The 21,734-nt window shown below is 49.0% G+C and overlaps 10 protein-coding genes across 10 annotated transcripts; 5 read left to right on the top strand and 5 right to left on the bottom strand.

Moving 5' to 3' along the window:
* Positions 1–750: 750 nt before the first annotated feature.
* Positions 751–4,421, top strand: BO87DRAFT_340695 (DNA-directed DNA polymerase delta POL3). Its single transcript, XM_025620669.1, has 3 exons — positions 751–1,281; positions 1,336–3,521; positions 3,571–4,421. Exons 1-3 carry the CDS (start codon positions 889–891, stop codon positions 4,307–4,309), a joined length of 3,318 nt encoding a protein of 1,105 aa, XP_025476904.1. The 5' UTR covers positions 751–888; the 3' UTR covers positions 4,310–4,421.
* Positions 4,422–5,117: 696 nt separating this feature from the next.
* On the top strand, positions 5,118–6,230 carry BO87DRAFT_379040 (uncharacterized protein). The gene has a single exon (XM_025623938.1). The coding sequence runs from the start codon at positions 5,164–5,166 to the stop codon at positions 6,208–6,210; it is 1,047 nt and encodes a 348-aa protein (XP_025476903.1). The 5' UTR covers positions 5,118–5,163; the 3' UTR covers positions 6,211–6,230.
* Positions 6,231–6,531: 301 nt separating this feature from the next.
* BO87DRAFT_442565 (uncharacterized protein) lies at positions 6,532–7,104 on the bottom strand (the record flags this gene model as incomplete). Its single annotated transcript, XM_025628056.1, has 1 exon — positions 6,532–7,104. One exon carries the CDS (start codon positions 7,102–7,104, stop codon positions 6,532–6,534), a length of 573 nt encoding a protein of 190 aa, XP_025476902.1.
* Positions 7,105–7,874: 770 nt separating this feature from the next.
* BO87DRAFT_379039 (putative amino acid permease) lies at positions 7,875–10,399 on the top strand. Its single transcript, XM_025623937.1, has 3 exons — positions 7,875–9,547; positions 9,599–9,939; positions 9,995–10,399. The coding sequence occupies exons 1-3, from the start codon at positions 8,341–8,343 to the stop codon at positions 10,109–10,111; spliced, it is 1,665 nt and encodes a 554-aa protein (XP_025476901.1). The 5' UTR covers positions 7,875–8,340; the 3' UTR covers positions 10,112–10,399.
* On the bottom strand, positions 10,210–11,646 carry BO87DRAFT_340688 (homocysteine S-methyltransferase family protein). Its single transcript, XM_025620668.1, has 2 exons — positions 10,469–11,646; positions 10,210–10,401 (listed from the first exon to the last, which is right to left on the bottom strand). Exons 1-2 carry the CDS (start codon positions 11,393–11,395, stop codon positions 10,261–10,263), a joined length of 1,068 nt encoding a protein of 355 aa, XP_025476900.1. The 5' UTR covers positions 11,396–11,646; the 3' UTR covers positions 10,210–10,260.
* A 2,144-nt stretch (positions 11,647–13,790) lies between these two features.
* BO87DRAFT_379037 (uncharacterized protein) lies at positions 13,791–14,635 on the top strand. The gene is made up of 3 exons (XM_025623936.1): positions 13,791–14,243; positions 14,307–14,371; positions 14,458–14,635. Exons 1-3 carry the CDS (start codon positions 14,103–14,105, stop codon positions 14,501–14,503), a joined length of 252 nt encoding a protein of 83 aa, XP_025476899.1. The 5' UTR covers positions 13,791–14,102; the 3' UTR covers positions 14,504–14,635.
* A 289-nt stretch (positions 14,636–14,924) lies between these two features.
* On the bottom strand, positions 14,925–16,451 carry BO87DRAFT_408990 (putative C2H2 finger domain protein; the record flags this gene model as incomplete). The annotated part of the gene is made up of 3 exons (XM_025626213.1): positions 15,919–16,451; positions 15,223–15,845; positions 14,925–15,165 (listed from the first exon to the last, which is right to left on the bottom strand). The coding sequence occupies exons 1-3, from the start codon at positions 16,165–16,167 to the stop codon at positions 14,925–14,927; spliced, it is 1,113 nt and encodes a 370-aa protein (XP_025476898.1). The 5' UTR covers positions 16,168–16,451.
* A 39-nt stretch (positions 16,452–16,490) lies between these two features.
* Positions 16,491–17,335, bottom strand: cyn1 (putative cyanate hydratase). The gene is made up of 3 exons (XM_025623935.1): positions 17,221–17,335; positions 16,708–17,147; positions 16,491–16,651 (listed from the first exon to the last, which is right to left on the bottom strand). Exons 1-3 carry the CDS (start codon positions 17,239–17,241, stop codon positions 16,630–16,632), a joined length of 483 nt encoding a protein of 160 aa, XP_025476897.1. The 5' UTR covers positions 17,242–17,335; the 3' UTR covers positions 16,491–16,629.
* Positions 17,336–17,998: 663 nt separating this feature from the next.
* Positions 17,999–20,183, bottom strand: BO87DRAFT_408988 (fungal specific transcription factor domain-containing protein). The gene is made up of 6 exons (XM_025626212.1): positions 19,982–20,183; positions 19,832–19,903; positions 19,331–19,780; positions 19,059–19,262; positions 18,741–19,006; positions 17,999–18,646 (listed from the first exon to the last, which is right to left on the bottom strand). Exons 1-6 carry the CDS (start codon positions 20,080–20,082, stop codon positions 18,015–18,017), a joined length of 1,725 nt encoding a protein of 574 aa, XP_025476896.1. The 5' UTR covers positions 20,083–20,183; the 3' UTR covers positions 17,999–18,014.
* Positions 20,184–20,400: 217 nt separating this feature from the next.
* On the top strand, positions 20,401–21,508 carry BO87DRAFT_408987 (RTA1 domain-containing protein; the record flags this gene model as incomplete). The annotated part of the gene is made up of 3 exons (XM_025626211.1): positions 20,401–20,794; positions 20,861–21,249; positions 21,309–21,508. The coding sequence occupies exons 1-3, from the start codon at positions 20,535–20,537 to the stop codon at positions 21,506–21,508; spliced, it is 849 nt and encodes a 282-aa protein (XP_025476895.1). The 5' UTR covers positions 20,401–20,534.
* Positions 21,509–21,734: the final 226 nt, after the last annotated feature.

Genomic DNA, 21,734 nt, shown 5'->3' with positions numbered 1-21,734 from the left:
TGCAGGAATCAAGTTACTAGCACAGGGTCCTATAAGGAACTTTTCCCAACGTAGATCTCTGTTGAAGGTCCATGTCTGGCAGTGCTATGGCTAACGAGGGTCTTCGACCGACGTTGTTGAAGGTATAGTTACTGGCAGTTAAAATTAAGGAGTACTTTGGATGGTAAGATTTACTATTTTCTCATCTGAGCTAGCAGTTACTGAGTATTACTATTAATTGTAGCAATACTAATTGTCAATACTAGTACTATATGTTTTCACCAGTGGAATTATGAAGTACTAGTTGCTTGGGTGAAGCAATATATATATACCATCAGCAGGTAGTACTCACGTTGTGGGTAGTCTCTGCCTATTCTCCCACAACATATAAAAAAATGTTTTATTTTCAATTCTACTACAGCATACCAGTCATCTTCAAAATATAGCACATATTTATTAGAGTATATAGGTGCTTATCTGCATGACGTCATCTACTAAACGACACGAGGGGAGGGGGCAAAAAAGTCCGCTGGATGGAGCAGAGAATGACCGGAACAACAGAGAGAATTTTACAAATTAATTCTCAGACCACCATTCGCTAGTTGATTATTCGAGAAAAAATAACAATGGTGTTTAAAACCCCCACAGCAGTGGGATAGTCTGCAGTCTGGACCTCGATGCGCGGCGGCCCATCACGTGAGACACTCAACGCGTGAAGGCGTCACGTCCGGCGCGAACGAGACACGAACTTGCAGCAACTCCGGGGGAGCGCAGTTTCCCGCGACAGCCATCATTCTTTGAGAGAATACCCCCCAATTGTCCAAACTACTTCTTTCTGTGTATACATGCCCATACCCTAATTATTGGAGAAAAGAAACGCGTCTGCTTAGTTTTCTATGACCCTTCATCATGCCTGAAGCCGTCGCCATGCCCCAGAAGCGGGTTCTGGGCGATGCATCAAATAACCCTCGCGGTGTCGCAACAGATCCCAGTGCGCTCAAGAAGCGCAGGATAGAGAATGGCCCTGCCGCCGCTATGAAGCCCCCAACAAATGGGCAGCGCCGAGTTCCGGGCTCCAGCCAACCCCAGAAGAGTCAGTTCGAGGCGGAGGTTCTGGAGAAGCTGACCCAGGATATCAACGGGCTGAAGGACAGCAATTCGGAGAAGGACCAGCAATGGGAACGACCGCCACTGGGTGAATTTGACCCGTCTACGGAGAATATCTGTTTCCAACAGATCGATGCGGAAGAGGGGACAATCATGGGCGGCAAGACTGCCGTTCGACTGTTTGGTGTGACTGAGGTAGGCTCTGCGTACTCCCTTGACGACCGATCATGCTCTAATGTCTGTGTTTAGGCCGGCCAATCGGTCCTCCTCCATGTTACCGGGTTTCAACACTACCTCTACATCGCTGCGCCCGTCAACTTCACCAAAGACGACTGCGAGCCCTACCGAGCTTTCCTGGAGAGCAGAGTCGGACAGTTTCAACCTACCATTCAGTCAGTACAAATAACGATGCGGGAGAACATCTACGGGTTTCAAGGCAATCAAAAAAGTTATTACCTTAAGATCACAGTTACGGATCCCAAATTCATCAGTAAAGTCCGCTCCGCGTTAGAACAAGGCGGTGCCCAAAGCTTGAACTACAAAGGGCTCTGGAACAACTCTGATGGCGGGATCCTCACATTCGACAGCATCCAATACCTCCTCCGGTTCATGATCGACACGGATATCTCGGGCATGTCTTGGGTTGAAGCAAAGGCTGGGAAGTACCGCTTATTCCAACAACATGAGAAGGTGTCGAATTGTCAGATTGAGGCCAGTGTCGACTACCGAGACCTTATCTCCCATCCACCCAACGGCGAGTGGGCTAAGATGGCCCCGCTGCGTATTTTGTCGTTCGATATTGAGTGTGCTGGACGAAAGGGTATCTTCCCTGAACCGAACCACGACCCAGTCATTCAGATCGCCAATGTCGTGACGCGTTACGGAGAGTCTAAACCGTTTATTCGTAATGTGTTTGTTTTGGACACATGCAGTTTGATTGTTAACACTCAAATCCTGGAATTCAAAGACGAGGCGAAGATGCTCATGGCCTGGCGCGAGTTCGTGCAAAAGGTGGACCCGGATGTCATCATTGGCTACAACATTGCCAACTTCGATTTTCCGTATCTGTTGGATCGCGCCAAGCATCTGAAATGCACTGGCTTCCCCTACTGGACCAGACTGAACGGTGTGCAGTCACAAAGCAAGGAAACCAACTTTTCCAGCAAGCAGATGGGTAACCGTGACACGAAGTCAACGAACACTAATGGTCGAATCCAACTCGACATGCTTCAGTTGGTACAGCGAGACTATCACCTGCGAAGTTATACACTGAACTCGGTGTCTTATGAATTCTTGGGCGAACAGAAGGAGGATGTCCATCACACAATGATCACAGAGCTGTATAACGGAACTCCCGATTCTCGACGGCGTTTAGCTGTCTACTGCTTGAAGGATGCATATCTGCCGCAGAGACTGATGGATAAGTTGATGTGCTTGGTTAACTACACCGAAATGGCAAGAGTGACGGGTGTGCCCTTTAACTTTTTGCTGTCACGAGGTCAGCAAGTTAAGTTCATCAGTCAGCTGTTCCGGAAGGCTTTGGAGCAGCAGCTTGTCATCCCGAATACGAAATCCAACGACGAACAAGACTACGAAGGTGCTACTGTTATCGAGCCTGTCAGGGGCTACTACGGTGTGCCTATCGCAACCCTCGATTTCGCGTCCCTATACCCGTCCATCATCCAGGCCCATAATCTCTGCTACACGACGTTGTTGAATAAGAATAGCGTTGAAAGGCTGAAGCTTGTAAAGGATGAAGACTACATTGTGACCCCTAATGGCGACATGTTCTGTACCGCCAAAGTTCGCAAAGGCCTGTTGTCACAGATTCTGGAAGAACTGCTGTCTGCACGTAAACGTGCCAAGAAAGAGCTGGCCACTGAGACTGATCCGTTCAAGAAAGCTGTCTTGAACGGACGACAGCTCGCTCTGAAGATTAGCGCAAACAGTGTGTACGGTCTCACAGGTGCCACTGTCGGAAAGCTGCCCTGCTTGCCTATCGCGAGTAGTACGACCAGTTATGGACGACAGATGATCGAGAAGACGAAACAGGAGGTAGAAGCCCGGTACACCATCGCGAATGGTTATTCTCATGATGCCAAGGTCATCTATGGTGATACTGATTCGGTCATGGTCAAATTTGGCGTTGACAACTTGGAGGAAGCTATGAAGCTTGGACAAGAGGCGTCCGAATACGTCTCGTCCAAGTTCCTGAAGCCGATCAAACTGGAGTTCGAAAAGGTCTATTTCCCGTATCTTCTGATCAACAAGAAGCGGTACGCCGGATTATACTGGACGAACCCCAACAAATACGACAAGATGGATACGAAGGGTATCGAAACAGTCCGTCGCGACAACTGCCTGCTGGTTCAGAATGTTATCGAGACGGTCCTACAAAAGATTCTGGTTGAGCGGGACATTGATGGGGCACAAGAGTAAGATCACTTGCGTAAGCCTCTTTGTTTGTTGCTAACTGTATTGCAGCTACGTCAAGGACACCATTTCCGACCTTCTGCAAAATAAGATCGATATGTCGAAGCTCGTGATCACCAAGGCCTTGTCCAAGGATGCATATACGGCGAAGCAGGCACACGTGGAACTTGCGGAGCGTATGAGGAAGCGTGACGCGGGTTCAGCACCCACGCTTGGCGACCGTGTGGCATATGTCATTATCAAGGGTGCCGGAGGGTCCAAGAACTACGAAAGGTCCGAGGATCCGATCTACGTACTTGAGAACAACATCCCCATCGACACGAAATACTACCTCGACAATCAACTAGCCAACCCGCTCGGCCGTATTTTTGAACCCATTCTCGGAGAAAAGAAAGCCAGCCAGCTCCTCACAGGCGAACATACCCGTGCCATCTCCGTGGCCGCGCCAACCATGGGCGGACTGATGAAGTTCGCCAAGAAGACGCAAACCTGCCTGGGATGCAAGAAGCCCTTATCCGGCAAGGAAGAAGCAGAGGGCGCCGTGTGCGCTTACTGCCGTCCTCGCCTCGGCGAACTCTACACCAAATCATTGACCAAAGTATCCGACCTGGAAGTCCGGTTCGGACGACTCTGGACCCAATGCCAGCGGTGTCAGGGCAGTTTGCATTGTGAAGTCATCTGTTCGTCCAGGGATTGCCCTATTTTCTATATGCGCATGAAGGCAAAGAAGGATGTGGAGGACGCGCAAAAAGAGCTGTCTCGATTTGATAATGATGCGGGTGCATGGTAATGTTACAGTGATATCTTGGGTATGATATAGCAGCTTGTATGACTAGCCTTGGTTTCACAGATGACGGCGTATTGGGAGCTAGCATGGGGTTCATATATTATGAATGAATAATACAACATATTTGTATGCATCAATGAATGTGTATCACACTTGTCTTTATCCATGAAATGAAACGTATCATCTACCTGCCCTAACGAGCGAGATCAAGGACTGCTACTAGGCAGTGCAAAGCGGTGCTATAAGGCTGGAAGAAATTACAACCAATTAACTAAACATGTGTGTACCCCATGGTACTGTGGCTGGCTGAACTTCTCCACGAACAAAGATTACCTGATTCCTGACAATGAGCTAGAACCAGGGAATTGATGGAATGAATGTAACGCTGCCAACACATTGATACTATCTCCAATGGCTTCGGGAGGAGGCTAACCGGAGCCCCTCTTATCCAGCGGGTACTAGCACGGCCGAATTTCTTTATGAAATCAATGTTGGGCTCTGTGCCCGGTCAGACGGTAATGGCCGTTCGGGGTCGTTAGTGCTTACGGATAAATCTTGATTGGACGTGTCGGTTATTCGCAGGTAGTGGGAGATAATTAGTCTAGACATGGCCGAGCTAGTATGCTTCGCTACTATACCACTGCATTAGTGGTTTTGGGGGCGAAAAAAAAGGGACTGCCAGGATAGGGAGGCTCTCCAAGTCTGGGAAGCGTGCGGCTCCAAACTATGTGCCTACTGCCTAGGAAGGGATCGTAAGAAAGTATATAAGCCTCAATGGAACCCAGTCTGGAGTGGATAACACCATCAAGTTTGTAAATCATCAATTGAGCTCCAATCCATACTTTCTCCCCCTCACAATGACTATGACTGCCACTACACCACCCCGTCGGGTATTCCTCATCAGCGTGCCACGCTCAGCATCCCATCTCCTTCTGAAAATCGTGGACATCCACAACCAACCCAAGTTCCTGACCAACGAACAAGGCGGCTACTTCTTCTTCCCGGCCTTCGCGCCCGCCATTCACGGCGGGTACGCCGACAAGCCACTGAACGAGTGGACAGACGCCCAAAAAGAAGAAATCAAGGCATCATTCCATGGCTGCGTCTCGAGTCTGGAAGAGTACTCGGAACGAGCACAAAAAGCGGACAAAGCCATGTTCATCAAGGAACATGCATACTGGTTCATGAACCCGGCAGTAATGTACGAACTGATGACCGGAAAGGAGGACCCGGAGCTGTTCGAGACGTTCCAGCTGCGTTTATCTGAGAACAGCTACGGCCCGAACACCTTCTCGTCCTCGAACAAGACCGTCCTGCCGGATGAATACCTCCGCAGCTGGCAAGTAGCGTTCATCATCCGGCACCCGGCGTTAGCATGGGCGTCGATGTATCGCGCCATGACCAAGATCAAGGGTTTCGGAGGCATGAGCGATAAGGAGTTCATGGGGGTGTGGAAGACGAATACGACGCTGCGGTGGACCCGCATGGTGTATGATTGGTGTTTGGAACAACAGGGTGCGCAGCCTGTGTTGATCGATGCGGATGATGTTACTCATAATCCGGCCGCGGTGAAGCGGTTCTGTGAGCTCACGGGGTTGGATCCTGAGAAGATGCAGTATGAGTGGAGTGAGGAGAAAGTCAAGGGGACAGGTCCGGGGATGCATGATACGGATAATGAGCACTATGAGATGCAGATCAAGATTAATTGTGTCATGCGCTCGACGGTGGATGCGTCGTCGGGGATTGTTAAGGATAAGACGCCCTCGGGGCCTATTGATGTTGCTGTGGAGGTGGAGAAGTGGAAGGCTGAGTTTGGGGATGAGGCGGCGCAGCTGTTGCACGAGGCGGTTTTGGAGTCCTTGCCGGATTATGAGTATCTTAAGGAGCGGAGGATTGTTGTATAGACTTAGTTAGCTATGAATGGTGATTGATTCTTGTTTTTTCTGTCCTACAGTGTTACTCCCATCCTCTCAACCATGGCACATTAACAGGTCCTGAATGAATTTGCTTCGACTAGCAGGAGGGCGGTAGTTCAACGTATGGATTCAAAATCGTTCAATAAAACTGGGGTTACTACTGCGGTTACTTTCCGGGAACACGAGTTAACTAATTAAGTGTCATTATAATATCTACTACTGAAGGAATCTTCCGTGTACCAGAAGTATTAACTCTCTTCTGGTAGAGCCCTCGTCACTACTATGCTACTAGGCAAACTAAAATGTATTTCAAGAAGCATCCCTCATAATAACGTCCCCATCAGCATCATGTGTACGAACATTGCAATCTGGTCGACCTCTGATAGATTTCCGAAAGTTGATAGAATTGGGCCGAGTCGCTCTTCTCTGGCCGAATGGTTTATAAGGGGGCCGGGTCGATACGGAAGTGTCACAACCTTTGTCAAAATGGCAGTCTCCGATCTGATTCGCCTGGACATGGCCCTCCTGAACTTGAACTGAAGACCCAAAGGCGACGGCCCAGGAACTCACAATATTACTATCGATGGATTGCTGGTGCTGATTCTGCTGCCCAGAGGTCGTTGACGCGCCTTGGACTGCCCCGTTTCCCGAGGACCGTTGGAACGCGCTAGACAGGCTTAAGTCCCTGGCGAGATCGTTGACGTGATGCGGATCCTGACTCTGGCGTTGCTGGTTTCTTAAGATAGTTGGCACAAAGATGTCCTTGTCGCTGTCGCTGGAGGTATCAGGTTCGGTGTCACCTCTGTTTACCGACGCTTCTGTGTCTTTCTGACTGCTTAGCCAACCAGCACTAGCCGCAAAGGTGTTTGAGGAGCCTGTCATGACGTTTTCAGTTGAGACTATTCTGCAACTACGTCGGATTAGCGAAGGTCATAGGGTTCGAGGTTTCAATCACCTTGAATCACCATCACATCATCTTGAGGAGCAATACTATGCTAGAAGAAGTCTCGGGGTTAGGCCTTATGAGTAGTTCTACAGGGTAGCTCTGTGAGCGCCAAAAAGGATAGGACGCTTGGTGAGTATGCAAAGCATATCGCATTCACTGCTGTTACTTCACTGAATTGATTCAGGATTGAACTACTGTGGTTGTAGCCTGCCATATTCCGGCAAGTGGAGCGAACTCGAGTTGCCATCTTATACTCTCTCGCCAGGACGTTTGATCAAAGTCATTTCGGAACTATTCACTGGCTAGGCTCGCAGATTCCACGCTAGAGGTGAGTCTTTGCCTTAGTGGTTTACTAGCCATCGATGGTAAATCACTCGATATTCGGGGCTCGGAATCTTTCTCCACTCGCTAACTTTCGCGTCATGAATAAGGTTAGATGGCATGCCGTCTAACCTACCACTTGCCTTGGAAAGTCGACAGTCTTGAGATTGGCCTGATATGACACAAAGCTGCATCTATTTATCGTCACCACAGCAGGACAATTATGACAGTCACACATATGACTAAGCCACATTATGCGGAGACTAGGCCTGAAACAGACCAGACGAGGGCTACTCAGTCCCGTAAACGGTGGCATCACGTGCCCACACAGATCCGGACTGAGGTTCTTCCCGTCGTACCAGAAAAACTTTGAACGATCGACAAAGTCAATTGTCAGTTCGCCACGCAGGGGACAATGAGTCCGGGAAGTTTACCGCTCAGAACTTCAGAGTTCAGTATGTCTTTCACTTCCCCAGGACAGCCAAGACATGTCTGCCAGAGCCCCAGATGCCCAGGAATTGCCTCCCTCAAGTTCTGCGGAGGCGCTGCCAGTATCACAGCACTCTGTGACTAATTGCCATCGCCAACTGCGACTCAATCACACCGTGCAAGTGGGGTTCGTTGCCGCGTGTCCAACCAAAGAATTGCCTCGAGACGGGTGGAGAAGCACGAACAAGTGGTGCGAACGTGGTTCCCGATGTCGCGATGCAGGTACCCAGCGGCGAATAAAACATTTTTCTCCGCGCGTGGCCGAGTGTGGCGAGCTGTCGTTGTCGCCTACAAGAACTCTGGGGTGAACCTCTTTTCTCGGTGTGTCATCACTCCTACACCTCTGCATCTTACCCGCCAAGATGCACCAGTCCACCACTGTCACCATGGAGGACGAGAAAATCCGCCAGTACGGATACGGTGGTCCTCAGGTGGTCAACTACGACGATGAAGCTCCCCCGCTCAAGGGTGAGCTGGAGCTCAACGTCGGTGGCCGTGGTGCTACCCAACGGCGGCTGAAAAACTACCAGGTCAGCATGATCGGGTTCTGTGGTGGCATTGGAACCGGTCTTTTCGTGGGAACAGGTTCTGCATATGCAGACGCAGGTCCCGCTGGCTTGCTGCTGGCCTACATCGTCATTGGATTTGTGCTGTGGTGTGTGATGCAAAGTATCGCGGAATTGGCTACCTTGCTGCCCACAGCGGGATCGTTCCCTCACTGGGCCACTCGTTTCATCGATCCGGCTGTCGGCTTCTCCCTCGCTATTACATACGGTTATTGCTATACAATCGCCATTGCTTCAGAAGTGTCCGCTTCTGCGGTCATTGTTAGTTATTGGACAGACATAACACCAGCGGTGGTCATTACGGTCGGGCTAGTGCTGATTTTGGCTATCAACCTGATGAGCGTACGCTTTTATGGTGAAAGTGAGGTCATCGCAGGCGCTATCAAGGTCTTGTGCTTTGTCGGATTGGTTTTTGTCGCTATCGTTATCACCTCTGGTGGCGGTCCCAATCACCAAACCATCGGATTCCGCTACTGGCACAACCCGGGAGCCTGGACGAACTACAACGGCATCACTGGCCCGACTGGACACTTCCTCGGATTCTTGTCTGCCTTTGTCAACGCGTCCTTCAGTTTCGTTGGTGTTGAAACAGTCGTCATCACTGCCGCCGAATCGGTCGACCCGCACTACTCCATCCCCAAAGCTGCCCGTCGCGTGACATACCGTATTGCATTCTTCTACATCCTCGGTGCACTCCTCATCGGACTCATCGTCAGCCCTACAAACAATGACTTGGTTTCTGGTTCCGGCAATGCCAACAGCTCTCCTTGGGTCATTGCCATCAAGCAAGCCGGAATTAGCGCTCTGCCATCTATCGTCAACGCCTGTATTCTTATATCGGCTTGGTCTGCAGGCAATTCCTATTGCTGGGTAGGATCGCGCATGATCGTGGCCATGACGACCGACCGCCAGTTGCCGCAGGTGTTTGGCCGGGTTAACAAGATGGGCGTGCCATACGTTGCCGTCATCACCTCCTGGCTTTTTGGCCCGTTGGCATACCTGAGTAAGTAATTCTGATTTTATTGTGTCGGACTCCGATTAACGATCGCTATAGGTCTTGGCTCCGGCGGTCCGGCGCAAGCTTTCGACTGGCTTCTCAATCTGAGCACCATTGCTGGACTAATCGCGTGGGCGACACTGTCCTTCTGTTACATTCGCTTCTATTCCGCCATGAAAGCGCAGGGCGTCAGTCGGGACACTTTGCCCTGGAAGTCGCCCTTCCAGCCATACACAGCGTGGGTGGGTTTCATTGGCTCAACGATCATCACCCTGGTGGCGGGTTTCCCCGTGTTCCTCAAGGGTAACTGGTCCACATCGGACTTTTTCGCCTCGTATGTGGGCATTCCTATCTTTATCGTGCCGATTATCCTCTGGAAGGTTTTCAACCGCACGAAGGTAAGCAGCCCCGTCTTCATCTGGTGTCGAGTGGTGTAGCTAACTGGTGGTGCAGTTTCAGCGCAGCTCCACCATCGACCTCTGGTCCGGTCGGCTGCAGGAGGGCGAGATTGTCATTCGAGAGGGCGGGCCCAAGACCCGTGTGAGACGCTTCGTGGACTGGTTCTTCTAAGTGTGGACTGGTTCCAAATTCAACTTTTTCTGTGCATTTGTGCATCTTTCGGCGGAGATACCCATTATGTTTTTCATGCAATTTCAACAATTTGCAACCCGTCACAAAAGTGTTAGACTTTTTCTATATACATATTATACACGTTTAATTTACTCCGGGCGGAGCTGTTCGCGAAGCCTCTTGATATCATTGAACGAAGCTTTGCAGCAACCGCCAACGAGAATGGAGCTGAACTGGCCAGTGGCGGCAGCGTCATTGACCACCTGTGACAATTGCACCTGCCAGGGTCGCTGTCATAGTCCCTGCAGTCAGCACATACCATCCAAAATCTTAATCAAACCCCAAAGGTTCACTTACCGAATCAGCTGCACCACTGTTATCCTGCACCTTCTCCCACGTCTGCGTAGCAGTATTATATACCTCTCCCTGCGTACCATCAGGATACAGCACCAACGCCGGCCTCTCCTGGATCCTCCCATCCCTCAGCAACCTCTCCACCGCATCCCCAAACAACCCAACCAACCTGGGCAACTTATGAAGCTTCGTACAATTAATGCCAATCCCCCACGGCGTCGCACCCCCCTCAACGGGCAACAGCATCGCCTCAACCACCTCATCAACAGTACTCCCATCAGGCAAGGTATCCTTATCCTCGACGGGGAAAACACACGCCACCCAAAACGGCACCCCCTCACAAAACCCCTTCGAAGACCTCACAGCCCTCCTCACAGCCCTCACCTCATCAATCCTCGGCACCGTCTCCATCGCAATATACTTGACCCTCTCCCCCAACCCCTTCCCCTCCAAAGCCTCCTCATCATCAAAAAGCCCCAACCGATCCGTATGCCACCTCCACAACTTCTCCTCATCATCATGCTCCCCATCATACTTCCCGCTATACTCCTGTCCGGGGATCATGCACGCGCCATAGGGGCCCAGACTCAGCGCCACAGAGGCCGAAGTATCCTGCACCGCTTGTCCGGCGACGTCGAGCGCAGTGCGCAGGTAGGGGCCGATACTGGCGCGGGGGATTCCCGACGGGTGCGAGGGGGTTTTTGTGCGCTGGAAGCCCTCCGGCGAGACTTGGTAGGTGGCGGTGAGGAGGACGTCGACGGCGGCGGTGGTGGTGAAGTCGCGTTGGCAGGAGAGGAGGGTTTTAGGGTCGGAGATCATTAGGTGCGAGGACCAGAGAGGGGTGGTGTCGCTGCTGAAGGTGATGTTGTAGTGGTCTTGTAGGGAGGTGCCGAGACCGCCGTCGAGGATTAGGAGGGGTGTTTTTGCCATCTTGTAGGTGGCGTTGATTGGTGATGGAGATGGTGTGTTGAAGGTGAAAGAGGAGAGAGAATATTTCTCCAGGTTCTGGTGGTATTGCGACAACGGAATGGAATGGGCTTTGCTGCCCCGCAATGTGGGGTTGTTTGCGTAGGTTGCAATTTGCGATCGGGTTGCGATGGATTTATTGGAGTATCATCATTATTTACATGATTGTTACTGTACGAAGATACTTTGCAGTATAATCAAGTGTAATATTCAATGTCTAAGGATACTGGTGTTGTGGATTGGTTGACATTGTGCATGAATTTCTTCATGGTGGTGGGTGAGATCACGGGACGTCATTGACCTGACTATTAGACATTCCAGCCAAGCCATTCCGCTCTGTTCTAGAAGCTCTGTCGGACTCTTGACAGGCGGATTCGCTGTCCTCTTATGCCCCGGGCGGAGATTGTACAGCGTCAACCCTTTGCTTTCATATTTATGAGTTGTGTGCCAGAGGCTTCTTTGGTGTTCTGATGCTAATAATGTCTCAGACCATCACATCACTCCCTCGCGAAACCTTCGCGACCAGACATCATCCACAGCCGTCACAATGAAAACCCCAATACTCTCTCAGTTGACCGCATAGTCTAGGCAGCTATCACCTACTCTTCAAAACATTGCATCGACAAGAGAGATCTCCATAACAGAACACTGCACACTGCCGATCCATCAACTATGATGCGAGCGGTGTGCCATGACTGTGACAGGCACCAGCATCACCACAGCTAAGCCATCATTCTATTTATGCACTCGAAGTTAATGAAGCGCAGTGCTCCGTAAATACCTCGGCAAACCCACGAGTGGATAACAAGAAAGGAACTTACAGGCAAGATACCCACGCAGGATGATCATCTGAGGCTTATTCCTCGCACCAATCATGCTGTCACCAGTGAAGATCGATTGATAGGCAGAGCCGTTTCTCATACGCTAGGGAGTAGAAAAGTGGAATACTGTTCGTAATTCTATGTTAGGTTACTGTACAACATAGTATGACATCCATGTCAAATCTGCGACCGTCCCTGTCTGGATTGTGGCTTTGATCAATAGTCCCTCCGCGCCGTCATGTCGCACCCTGATACACAGCCCCAGCCACAATGTTCCACCTAGAGTGATCTATTAGATTAGATGCATGGGATGGGCACATAACCCACGGAGCTAATACCAAGCCACTTTGACGACTAGCACTGTCACGGCGGCTAACTCCTCCATGAGGATGCCACTCACAGGTTTTACCAGGAACAGTCAACCAATGACAACGAATGGAAAAGCGAAACTCCCTCACACAATACGGACATAGTATAGAGTAGACCCTGCAGAGTTTTACAGTGATAGACAGAAGAGACAGACAGACAATACTCGCAATCCGATGCAAGGGACCATGGAAAACAATCGGTCGGCCCAACGGTCTAAGAAAACCAAACCCTGCTGCTCCATACTGTCAGTGAGTAACTGCCGCAGTATCTTTATCCCGGGCCAATTTGACTCGGTAATAGTGTCCGGTAGGTAATCAGGGAACAATGGAAATGGAAATCGGTACGTAGCAAAAAAACGAGAATGAGGTTGCCTAAGACCATTTAGGCGATAGTGCTAAGAATAAGATCAGCATTGGCACAGCCCCATTGGCCCAGCATCCAAGCAAAGCTTAGGTAAAGCTTGGAGAAACTGCCCTGTTGTATTGTAATGCCTGTGTATTGGGATTGTTCGTATTCGGATTGAGGAGAAAGCAACGCGGCGTTTTTCGACTAACCAAAATTGAGTCGGGCGATGGGAGCGAAAGCAGTATGGTTAGTTGCCGATCTGCGAATTCTAGGTTTGCGGGAGACATGAAAGTTACGGGACTATTGATGTTGGAGGGTTTTGGATGATACCATGGTGATACCAACTTACTTACCTATCAGATGGGCATTACAGAGTTCAGAGTAAGCGAAGTAAGTAGTAAGCATCTTACCTGGTTAACCACCGAGAAAGAAAGAAAGAAAGAAAGAAAGAGAAGACTGACACAGACATCATCCTCCCTCCTCACCTGGATCTCTGCATGAACCGCGCGTCTATAACACCTCCCAATTATAGACAAGACAAGCATCCAAGTTTCATCAACCACAACACAGCCCAGCCAACCCAGCCACGGCAAACCCGGCACAACACACCACAACATCTTCCCAGACAAGTGAGGACAGCCAAGAAATCATGGGGTGATCCGGCGAATCCCATGACAAACAAGTCGGCCGTGCCAAGAAATTACTAGCCGGCAGGGCTGAGCGGGAGGTTGACGTGGACCATCTCGTGGCTGTGAGTGGCTAAATTCATACCAACCTCCCCGCTTTCTCAGCATGAAGCATACGGATTCTTTCTGTTTTTGTGTCTTCTTCGCTAGCTCCCACCCGTATCATTACACAATTAATACAGTGACGCTTACTTTACTTACACCCTGACCCACACGGAATGAATCGCCTAGTCGTGGACCCCTGATCCAGAGAAATTGTACTGAGTACTATGGCGGATGGATCCGATCATCGTTTTTTAAAACATAAATAGCGGGTGTTGCTCCTCGCTTTCATTCATTTTTGTTACAACTGTCTACTACCTACTACTACTATCTACTTAGATACTTATCTATCTCTACCCTCACCTATTCACAAACAACAACAACACTCTACACTACACTACAGTCAAAATGGTCTTCAACTGGTTCAAGTCTTCCAAGGAGGAATCCTCCGCTACTCAACAACCCTCCTGGGACGCCAACACCATGACCATGCAGCAGCCTTCTAGCCCCGAGGCTCCTTCCACTGAGCGCGTCGTTACGCAGCAGCCTGTACGATATCCCTTTCCCCAACATCTATCAAATAAATAGCCAAAAACTAACAAGTATTTCCAGAACACCCAGGAAGAAATGAAGATGGGTCTGCGTGGTGGTGGTGCCGGTGATGTGTGCTGCGGAGTGTATGTTCATCCCTTCCTTTCCTTCTTTCCTCTCTTTCACCTATATTTCCATCGTGACAGTGGAGCTAATTGTGATTATTTTCTAGTTGCGCCGGTCTTCTCTGCTTCGAGTGCTGCGAGGAGTGCTGCTAAGCAAATACCTTCCTCTCATACATACGTTCGACTACCGTCTCCGTATCTTGATGAACAAAAGATATTGAAAAAAGAATAATAAGGAAACGGACATGTGCTGCCCATCTATGAGACGAGCTATGAAATACGGACCTGGGTCACGATGATTTCATGGATTTGGATGATGGATGGATGATGGATGGTGTTTCAGTTGGTTTTGGATTTGCCCTTGCGAGATCGCTTATACCCGGTGTTTCTATCACATCTACTATTTCTCTATTTTCGCTTGGTTCTACAAATGAATTGAGTCAAGATGATTGCTTGTTTGATGGTTGGTCAATGCGCTGTAGATTAAACTTGGATTTTGAGCTATTATCAGATGGCAGTCTTGTCGCGCGCTAGCTCTGCTTTGCGAATATTGTAAGTCCGATTTTGCGCATGATTAGTCCATCAAACTACGCTGCTCTTTCTCATATGTCACCTGCTTCGGACCCATCGTGCCAGGCCCGTACTCCACGCTACCATCCGCGAACAGACCAACAGACCTGACCAGTCCTCCACTTATGTCGTTGATGACTTGACTGAACTGAAGCCCCCGGTTCACCTTGCATCGAGTACTGGCCGACTCGCAATGAGCCACCAGGGCAGCCGCCGTTCGAAAGATGCGAAGACATCCAGGGCACCTAATAAGTCGTGAGTCAGACCATAATCAACCGTCATCCAAGCATGCAGTAGCTTACTGAATGCCTCTGTTCTGGTTGGTCTTCGTTACGACATGCTCCTCAAAGTCTCTCATGCTGGAGAATTCAGCCTTACAGGGACAGATAAACTTTCCGTTGAAGGAACTGAAGTATACGGTGGGGTCCCAGTTCCGGTCCAGCGCCCGAAGAGTGTGTCCTGCGTCAATGTGGTCAATGCCGAAGGAGTTGCTTGGGCCTGGAGTTAGGCTCGATGGCCTCGCGCTCTTTCCGGCCGATGCTGATTGTTCTCTCGTCTCGCTCACCAAAGACGGAGAAGCCATCGACGACTTGCTCTTCGGTTCCGGAACGTTGTTGTCAAGTGATAGACCGCTCACCCCGCCCACAATAGTTTGAGTGGCCTCGTCGTCAGGGTCCATCTCCAAAAGGTCCTGGTCAATATGGACTCCCCCGTTGTCATCTTGGCCGTCGGGTTCAGCGCTCTCACCCTCGTTACCTGTCTTAAGTGCCTCTCGGAAGAGAAGTCTCTTTGACTGTTCCTGTAGGAGACTGGACAAGGGGATGTTTGGGCAGTCGCCGCTCTCGACGTGATTTACCATGGCACCTGCCATTTTGAACTTCTGCCCGCAGCCGTAACAGGTCAGGGTCTGCGGAGTTCGGTGTTGCTGTATAGATACCAAAATATTTAGCTTGGAGTAACGTGAAGGGTCAACAAATGCCAATATGAACGATACCCACCTGACGGGTATGAAGGTCTCTACCGCCCTCGCTGCGAAAATCGATCCCACAAACTACACACACGATATGCTTGTCACTCTTGATCTTGTGGAGCAGGAGATACTCATCATCCTGGAAATCCTCGTCGCAACGGCTGCAATAGTCGTGTTCGTTCGCCTTGTGCCTCTTCATCTCCCCTGCCGATGTAAAGACACCGCTGCACTCCTTGTAGGTGCAGGGCACCCTGGGGTTAAATCCTTGAGTGGACATCTTGAACTCGTCAAGTAACTTGTCAAGTAACTTGTCAAGTAGATGCGGATTGAGTGTCGAATGATCGGAGGGGATAGATGTAGTTTTGAACAGGGAGGTTAGAAGAGTGTGCTGGTCAAAGTCTGCGAAATTCACTGAAATGGCGATGAATGGAAGTCACCCTAGAAGACACCTGCCTAAATAGGAAGGCATGCACTTGAAGCGAGAGGGAGTGAAACCTGCTGGGAAGCGTTTCATATTTCAAGATTTACGGGAGGTTTCACATATCGCATGGAATGAGGTGGCATTGGAGTAGGAATGAACTAAACAAATTCATTACTTTTCTCACTTTCTACCTACAGCCAGTCTGTACGGACCCACTAGCCACATACTAAAGACAATTTACAGAACGAAACTCATTAGCCATTCATTTACAGAACACTATATATGCATTCACCAAACCCGATCTCCTACACTGCACATTTAGAACCGCGAGAAGGGCAGCCTAACAAAGTCAGTAAATCACCAGCGATGCGACCATCCATCATCCGAACAACTCACCACTTTCCACGCAGAGTGATCACAGCCCAGTTATTTCCATCCGCATCCGTCTCCTTCTCTACCTTAGTCGAGAAAGAAATAGCGCTCATGATACCATCGCCGAACTTCTCATTCAGCACCGCCTTGTATGCGTACCCGTAGTTCTGCACAATCTCATACAACCGGTAAATCAAGGGCTCCTTGGGAGGCATCTCCACGGTGCGACCACGGTCGGGGAAACCACTAAGCCTTTCCTCCAGAGCATCGTAAGGAATGGTGAGGAGCGATGCGAGTTTCTCGATGTCTTCGGGGGAAGCCTTGGCCTGGCCATAGAAGATAGCAGCGGTAGCCACTTCATTGCGGCCAATGTGCTGGGCAATCTGCTCGAAGCTCAGCTTCTTGGCGGCTTTGGCCTTGAAGAGGGTCTCCGACGCGGACGGGAGGTTGGGATGCTGGGCAGTCTGTTGTTCGAGGGCGATGAGCTCATGCTTTCTTTCTGTTCTCGGCATCATGTATTGGAGAGAGAGGACTTACGTCAAGAGTGGCGAGAGACATTGTGTCGGTAGGATGCTGGGGCAGAAACGGCGATGGAGAAGAGTTGATGAGATTAAATTGAAGTAGGGAAAGACGGGATTCTAAAAGCTAGCTGCCAAGGTCAAGTAGATGGAGATGGAGGGGTGTCATTCTTAAATAATCGGCGGTGATCCGCTTTTCTCCAACTGTCGTGCGGGGTACTTGCCGTCTCGTTGCAACGGTGGGGAGCTCATGCTGTGAGGGGGAATATCAACAATGCCATTGCTTCCGAAAACATGTTTCTGTCTTATTTAGGCTTTGAGCCTTTCACTGAAGTATCACAAGTATAAACTCACTGGTAGGTGGCAACATTGGCAGCACCGTCAATAAAGCTATGGTGGTTATTGCTGTCCTCCTGCAGCCGTAAAAACGTCACTTGCATCTCAGATAAGATACTGCGGGGTTCCGCCGAGGTCGGATCGACACCCAACTGCCTGGCAGCGACTTTGACATCTGTCAGATATTTAATCTAGCTAGACAGATATAAAATCCCAATCTAATATAAATAAGGAAAAACGAGCAGAATAATGGTTTGATTTATACATAAGAAATTCTATTTCAGTTTCGAATTATTTTCTTTCTTGTCAATCATCTATTTCTGCCTTGTTGATATCCTTCTCTTCCGTGCTGGCATGAAGCTCTGTGGGCGTCGTTACCTTATCATGAAAATTACTGAAAATAACTACATAGTACATGGATATATCTCATAACATTCTGTTTGATGCATGCTATTTCCTCCGTCCTTTTATCTGATATCAAACATGCCCAATACCAAGCAACGGTCCAAACCAACCCCCCATCAACTCCTCCATCGTAAACTCGAAATCCAACCCAAACAAATTCGGATCAGCCTGAACCCCCTGATTCATATTCTGATTCTGCACCGCAAACTGCAAAGTCTCATTCTCAACAATCTTCGCCGCCTCCAACTGAGCAACTCGATACGCCTTATCAAACCACGTCGCAGCAGCCAGAGTCCACTTATGATAATGCGAAAATACCCCATCCTTACACGTCTTCGCAATTGCGTCGAGACGAGCCACAAAGAATTGGAGCATCTTCGGCATATCAAGCGCGTCACGAAGCTCTTGTACCTGTGTATCAAGGCGGAGTGAAGGGTGCAAAGCTGCCAGAACTAGTTTGCATGCGGCGGCAACCAAAAAGCCCGATGATAGCCAGATCACGATGCTGTAGTTCTTTTCTATTATTGGTGGTAATGTGAGGTAGTAGTCGAGGAATCTCTTTGAGGCTGCTAGTCCGTGGCAGAGGGTGTCGCTGCGGGAGACTAGGAGAAAGCTGTCGGATGGTGTGGATGCTGCTTTAGTGTCTATGAGGCTGATTTGACATATCTGGAGTTCGAGGGTGTGGTATTGTGTTGCGATGAATGCTGTGCAGAAGGAGTTTATTAGCATCGTCATGATGTACATCGCTCAAGTGCATGTCTAATGGGGAGGGACTCAGTAAGATACTGAAATACTCACGGTCACAGGTTGGATCAACAGGTAATTGGTTCTTATACTGTTCAACCTCTGCTCTAAATGCTCGAATATGTTGCTCCACGTCCGGATGGCGTTCAATACTACCCATAGTAAGAGCATCCAACCTCTGCAACATATGCTGTAACTGGACGTAATAGATTATATACCGATCAGTAGGATATTCGGCCACCCGAGACAAGTCTTCAGCTATTGACTCTATAAACGGTGTCCAGGGAGTTGTGCAAGTCTTTTGTCTGATAATAGCATCACTGATGAAAAGTGTAAGTATGAGTCTCGTTTCCCTTGAAGATCTTCACTTACGTGGAGTTGAGTAGGAATAATCCTATCAAGGCCCGACCTTCATCGGCTACTGTCCCTTTTCTTGTTTTATCGCATTCGTCACCCACCTCAAGCCGTGTGGCGACTCTGTACTTCGGATGTCGATCGAGTCGTTCGTTGATTACTACGCCAACGGCAAGCTGCATGTAATACGGAAATCGACATAGTTGATGCCTCTGGCGTGTTCTATTTGATAATTAGTATGTCTTTCTCTACTGGCGAAGTCAAGAGCAAAATCTCAAGGCCATACATACCCAGCTAAGATGATCAATAGTCCCTGCAGAATCTCGAAAGAAGGCGGGTGGCTATCATGATCTGAGCAAAGAACCTCATTTGATACATAGGATTGCAGAACTTCTTCTAGTGACTTTTGCAACGAGTCGTCGTGGAATGAACAAAAGACCAGAATACAGAGAAGTACGAATGGCTTCTCGGCTCTTAGGTTGTTGACCGTGGTGCTTGCGGGCACCATGACAAATGGGAAGAACAGCATGGCTTCACGGTACTGATCTAAGAGCTGAGTTGCGTATTCATGACTGATCAGACCATTTTTGATTACATCGATAGTATCGGCGTGTGGGTAGGTACTGCTGACTTCACTATTCGGGGTGTGATATTGATGCTCTGGACGTCGTGGGGTGACGAGGTTGATCTGGCCCATTATTTGATCAATTTTGTCTTCAAGTATATCTATGCGCCTGTTGCTTTAGTTAAATTAGTTGAGCTGTTTGCGACTTATTGTTTCTAAGCGTTACCTTCTGCGCTTCTTTGGAGCGGGTCGCTGCCGTGCCGGTCGGAAGTAACATTCTTTCTTCAAGCGATAGCAGCTATTATACCGAATTGCATACCACGTTAGATACTGTATACATGTAGTTTTTCATCAGAAGGATAAGTAGTTTACTGACCGATCGCATATCGTAGCATCTGGCGCATGCGTACATCGTATCTTGGCCCGGACGCAGTTCTCACAGGTCTTGACTCTTTCTGTTTCAGTTTCCCCAACCATACTGAAGAAGATAGGGCTTAGTAACTATATGATCTAACTGATCATGTAGAAACGGACACGGACTGGAGGTCAAACACGGACGGTAGTACATTTAAGAAGTGTCAGTCCGTCGGACACGGACACCATATCTGTCTGGCTTATCCGGCGGACCAAAATTGACATCCGACTCCGTGTCTGCTAAGCCAATCATGTGAATCAGGGAGCCTAATTTGGGGCCGCCAAGATCTCAAAGTGAGGTTTCTCGTGTCGATAATCTCTCTCAGCGTGCGTAATCTTGGGCCAAAAAAGAAAAATGAGGATTTTGCATAGCCCTATCCGTAACGATAGATCAGGCATTCGGGTTTCAGGAGAGATATTAGCCATATAAGATGGAGGCTAGCCTCGAACATGTGAAATTGATGTATACAGATCGATATCAATATCACGATCAATTTTAATACCCTAACTACATTATGTCTTCAACTGACAATTGTACCTTGTCAACATGTCCGCTCAGCATGGCATATATCAATTACCTGCCTAATCTTCCCGCAAATGTGTTTTTCGTGGCCTTTTTCGGCCTCATAACCGTCCTTCAATTTGGTCTGGGAGTATGGTATCGAACATGGACTTATATGATTGCCATGCTGCCGGGTCTTATTCTCGAGGTTCTGGGATACGTGGGGCGAATAATGCTACATGATAATCCTTTTGACTTTAACAACTTCCTTCTGTGAGTGGCTTCATATGTTTTATGCCTCAACCGTGAGCTTCAACTAATCAACATTTGAATCTAAAGTTACCTTATTTGTTTGACTCTTGGACCCGCATTCTTCAGTGCCGCTATCTACATCTGCCTGGGGAAAATAGTTGTTATCTACGGAGAGGACATTTCTCGATTCCGACCCCGAACATACACAAGGCTCTTCGTCTCCTGTGACCTGCTATCCTTGATTCTCCAAGCAGTTGGTGGTGCCCTCGCTTCCTCCGCTGGTGACGGCGACACCAGCGAAAGCGATACTGGTGTCAACATCATGATTGCGGGATTGGCTTTCCAGGTCTTCTCCCTACTCGTGTTCATGGTCCTTGCTAGCGAATTCGCTTTCCGGGTCCGCAAAAGCCCCAAGTCAGAGAATGATGACTTTACTAGCCTTCGCAAGAGCCCGAAGTGGAAGATGTTTCTTTACTGTATGTTGACCTTTGTCTGATTCAATTATACGTATGCTAATCACATGTGCATCTATCAGGTCTCGCTCTTGCCACTATTACTATCTTTATTCGATCAGTCTTCCGTGTTGCGGAGTTGCAGGGTGGATTTTCCAGTGCCCTGGCCAATAATGAAACTGACTTGATGGTGTTGGAAAGTACCATGATCTCGATTGCGTGCATTTGTTTAACGGTGGCTCATCCGGCTATTATTGTCGGTCGCACTTGGGGTTCACTTTAAGGGATTTTGATTGTTTTAGATCTAGACTCCTTCTTAGACGTGGAATGAAAGATCATATATTTACGAACTTCAATGATGCTGCCTTTGGAGAAACTACAGAGGATAAGCCCAACTATTGTGGGGTATGAAAAGAAAAGCCTTTATACTCTTGTTCCCATGCACACTGCTAATATATCTATGATATTTTTCTCACTCCACACTATAGAATATAGCATCAGTCTCAGAA

This window comes from Aspergillus neoniger, assembly GCF_003184625.1.
Source record: "Aspergillus neoniger CBS 115656 unplaced genomic scaffold BO87scaffold_29, whole genome shotgun sequence".
Taxonomy (NCBI): domain Eukaryota; kingdom Fungi; phylum Ascomycota; class Eurotiomycetes; order Eurotiales; family Aspergillaceae; genus Aspergillus; species Aspergillus neoniger.
This window is presented reverse-complemented; position numbering and strand designations above follow the sequence as displayed.

Coding starts and splice junctions, on each gene's coding strand:
- BO87DRAFT_379037 (XM_025623936.1), top strand. CDS start 14,103: ATGGTCTTCAACTGGTTCAAGTCTTCCAAGGAGGAATCCTCCGCTACT. Junction 14,244..14,306: donor GCGTCGTTACGCAGCAGCCT/GTACGATATCCC, acceptor AAGTATTTCCAG/AACACCCAGGAAGAAATGAA. Junction 14,372..14,457: donor GGTGATGTGTGCTGCGGAGT/GTATGTTCATCC, acceptor ATTATTTTCTAG/TTGCGCCGGTCTTCTCTGCT.
- cyn1 (XM_025623935.1), bottom strand. CDS start 17,241: ATGTCTCTCGCCACTCTTGAC. Junction 17,148..17,220: donor TGTCTCTCGCCACTCTTGAC/GTAAGTCCTCTC, acceptor CTCGAACAACAG/ACTGCCCAGCATCCCAACCT. Junction 16,652..16,707: donor ATCACTCTGCGTGGAAAGTG/GTGAGTTGTTCG, acceptor TGACTTTGTTAG/GCTGCCCTTCTCGCGGTTCT.
- BO87DRAFT_379040 (XM_025623938.1), top strand. CDS start 5,164: ATGACTATGACTGCCACTACACCACCCCGTCGGGTATTCCTCATCAGC.
- BO87DRAFT_340688 (XM_025620668.1), bottom strand. CDS start 11,395: ATGGCAAAAACACCCCTCCTAATCCTCGACGGCGGTCTCGGCACCTCC. Junction 10,402..10,468: donor ACAGTGGTGCAGCTGATTCG/GTAAGTGAACCT, acceptor GGACTATGACAG/CGACCCTGGCAGGTGCAATT.
- BO87DRAFT_408988 (XM_025626212.1), bottom strand. CDS start 20,082: ATGGTTGGGGAAACTGAAACAGAAAGAGTCAAGACCTGTGAGAACTGC. Junction 19,904..19,981: donor GATGCTACGATATGCGATCG/GTCAGTAAACTA, acceptor TCGGTATAATAG/CTGCTATCGCTTGAAGAAAG. Junction 19,781..19,831: donor GCTCCAAAGAAGCGCAGAAG/GTAACGCTTAGA, acceptor ATTTAACTAAAG/CAACAGGCGCATAGATATAC.
- BO87DRAFT_379039 (XM_025623937.1), top strand. CDS start 8,341: ATGCACCAGTCCACCACTGTCACCATGGAGGACGAGAAAATCCGCCAG. Junction 9,548..9,598: donor TGGCCCGTTGGCATACCTGA/GTAAGTAATTCT, acceptor CGATCGCTATAG/GTCTTGGCTCCGGCGGTCCG. Junction 9,940..9,994: donor AGGTTTTCAACCGCACGAAG/GTAAGCAGCCCC, acceptor CTGGTGGTGCAG/TTTCAGCGCAGCTCCACCAT.
- BO87DRAFT_340695 (XM_025620669.1), top strand. CDS start 889: ATGCCTGAAGCCGTCGCCATGCCCCAGAAGCGGGTTCTGGGCGATGCA. Junction 1,282..1,335: donor GACTGTTTGGTGTGACTGAG/GTAGGCTCTGCG, acceptor GTCTGTGTTTAG/GCCGGCCAATCGGTCCTCCT. Junction 3,522..3,570: donor GACATTGATGGGGCACAAGA/GTAAGATCACTT, acceptor ACTGTATTGCAG/CTACGTCAAGGACACCATTT.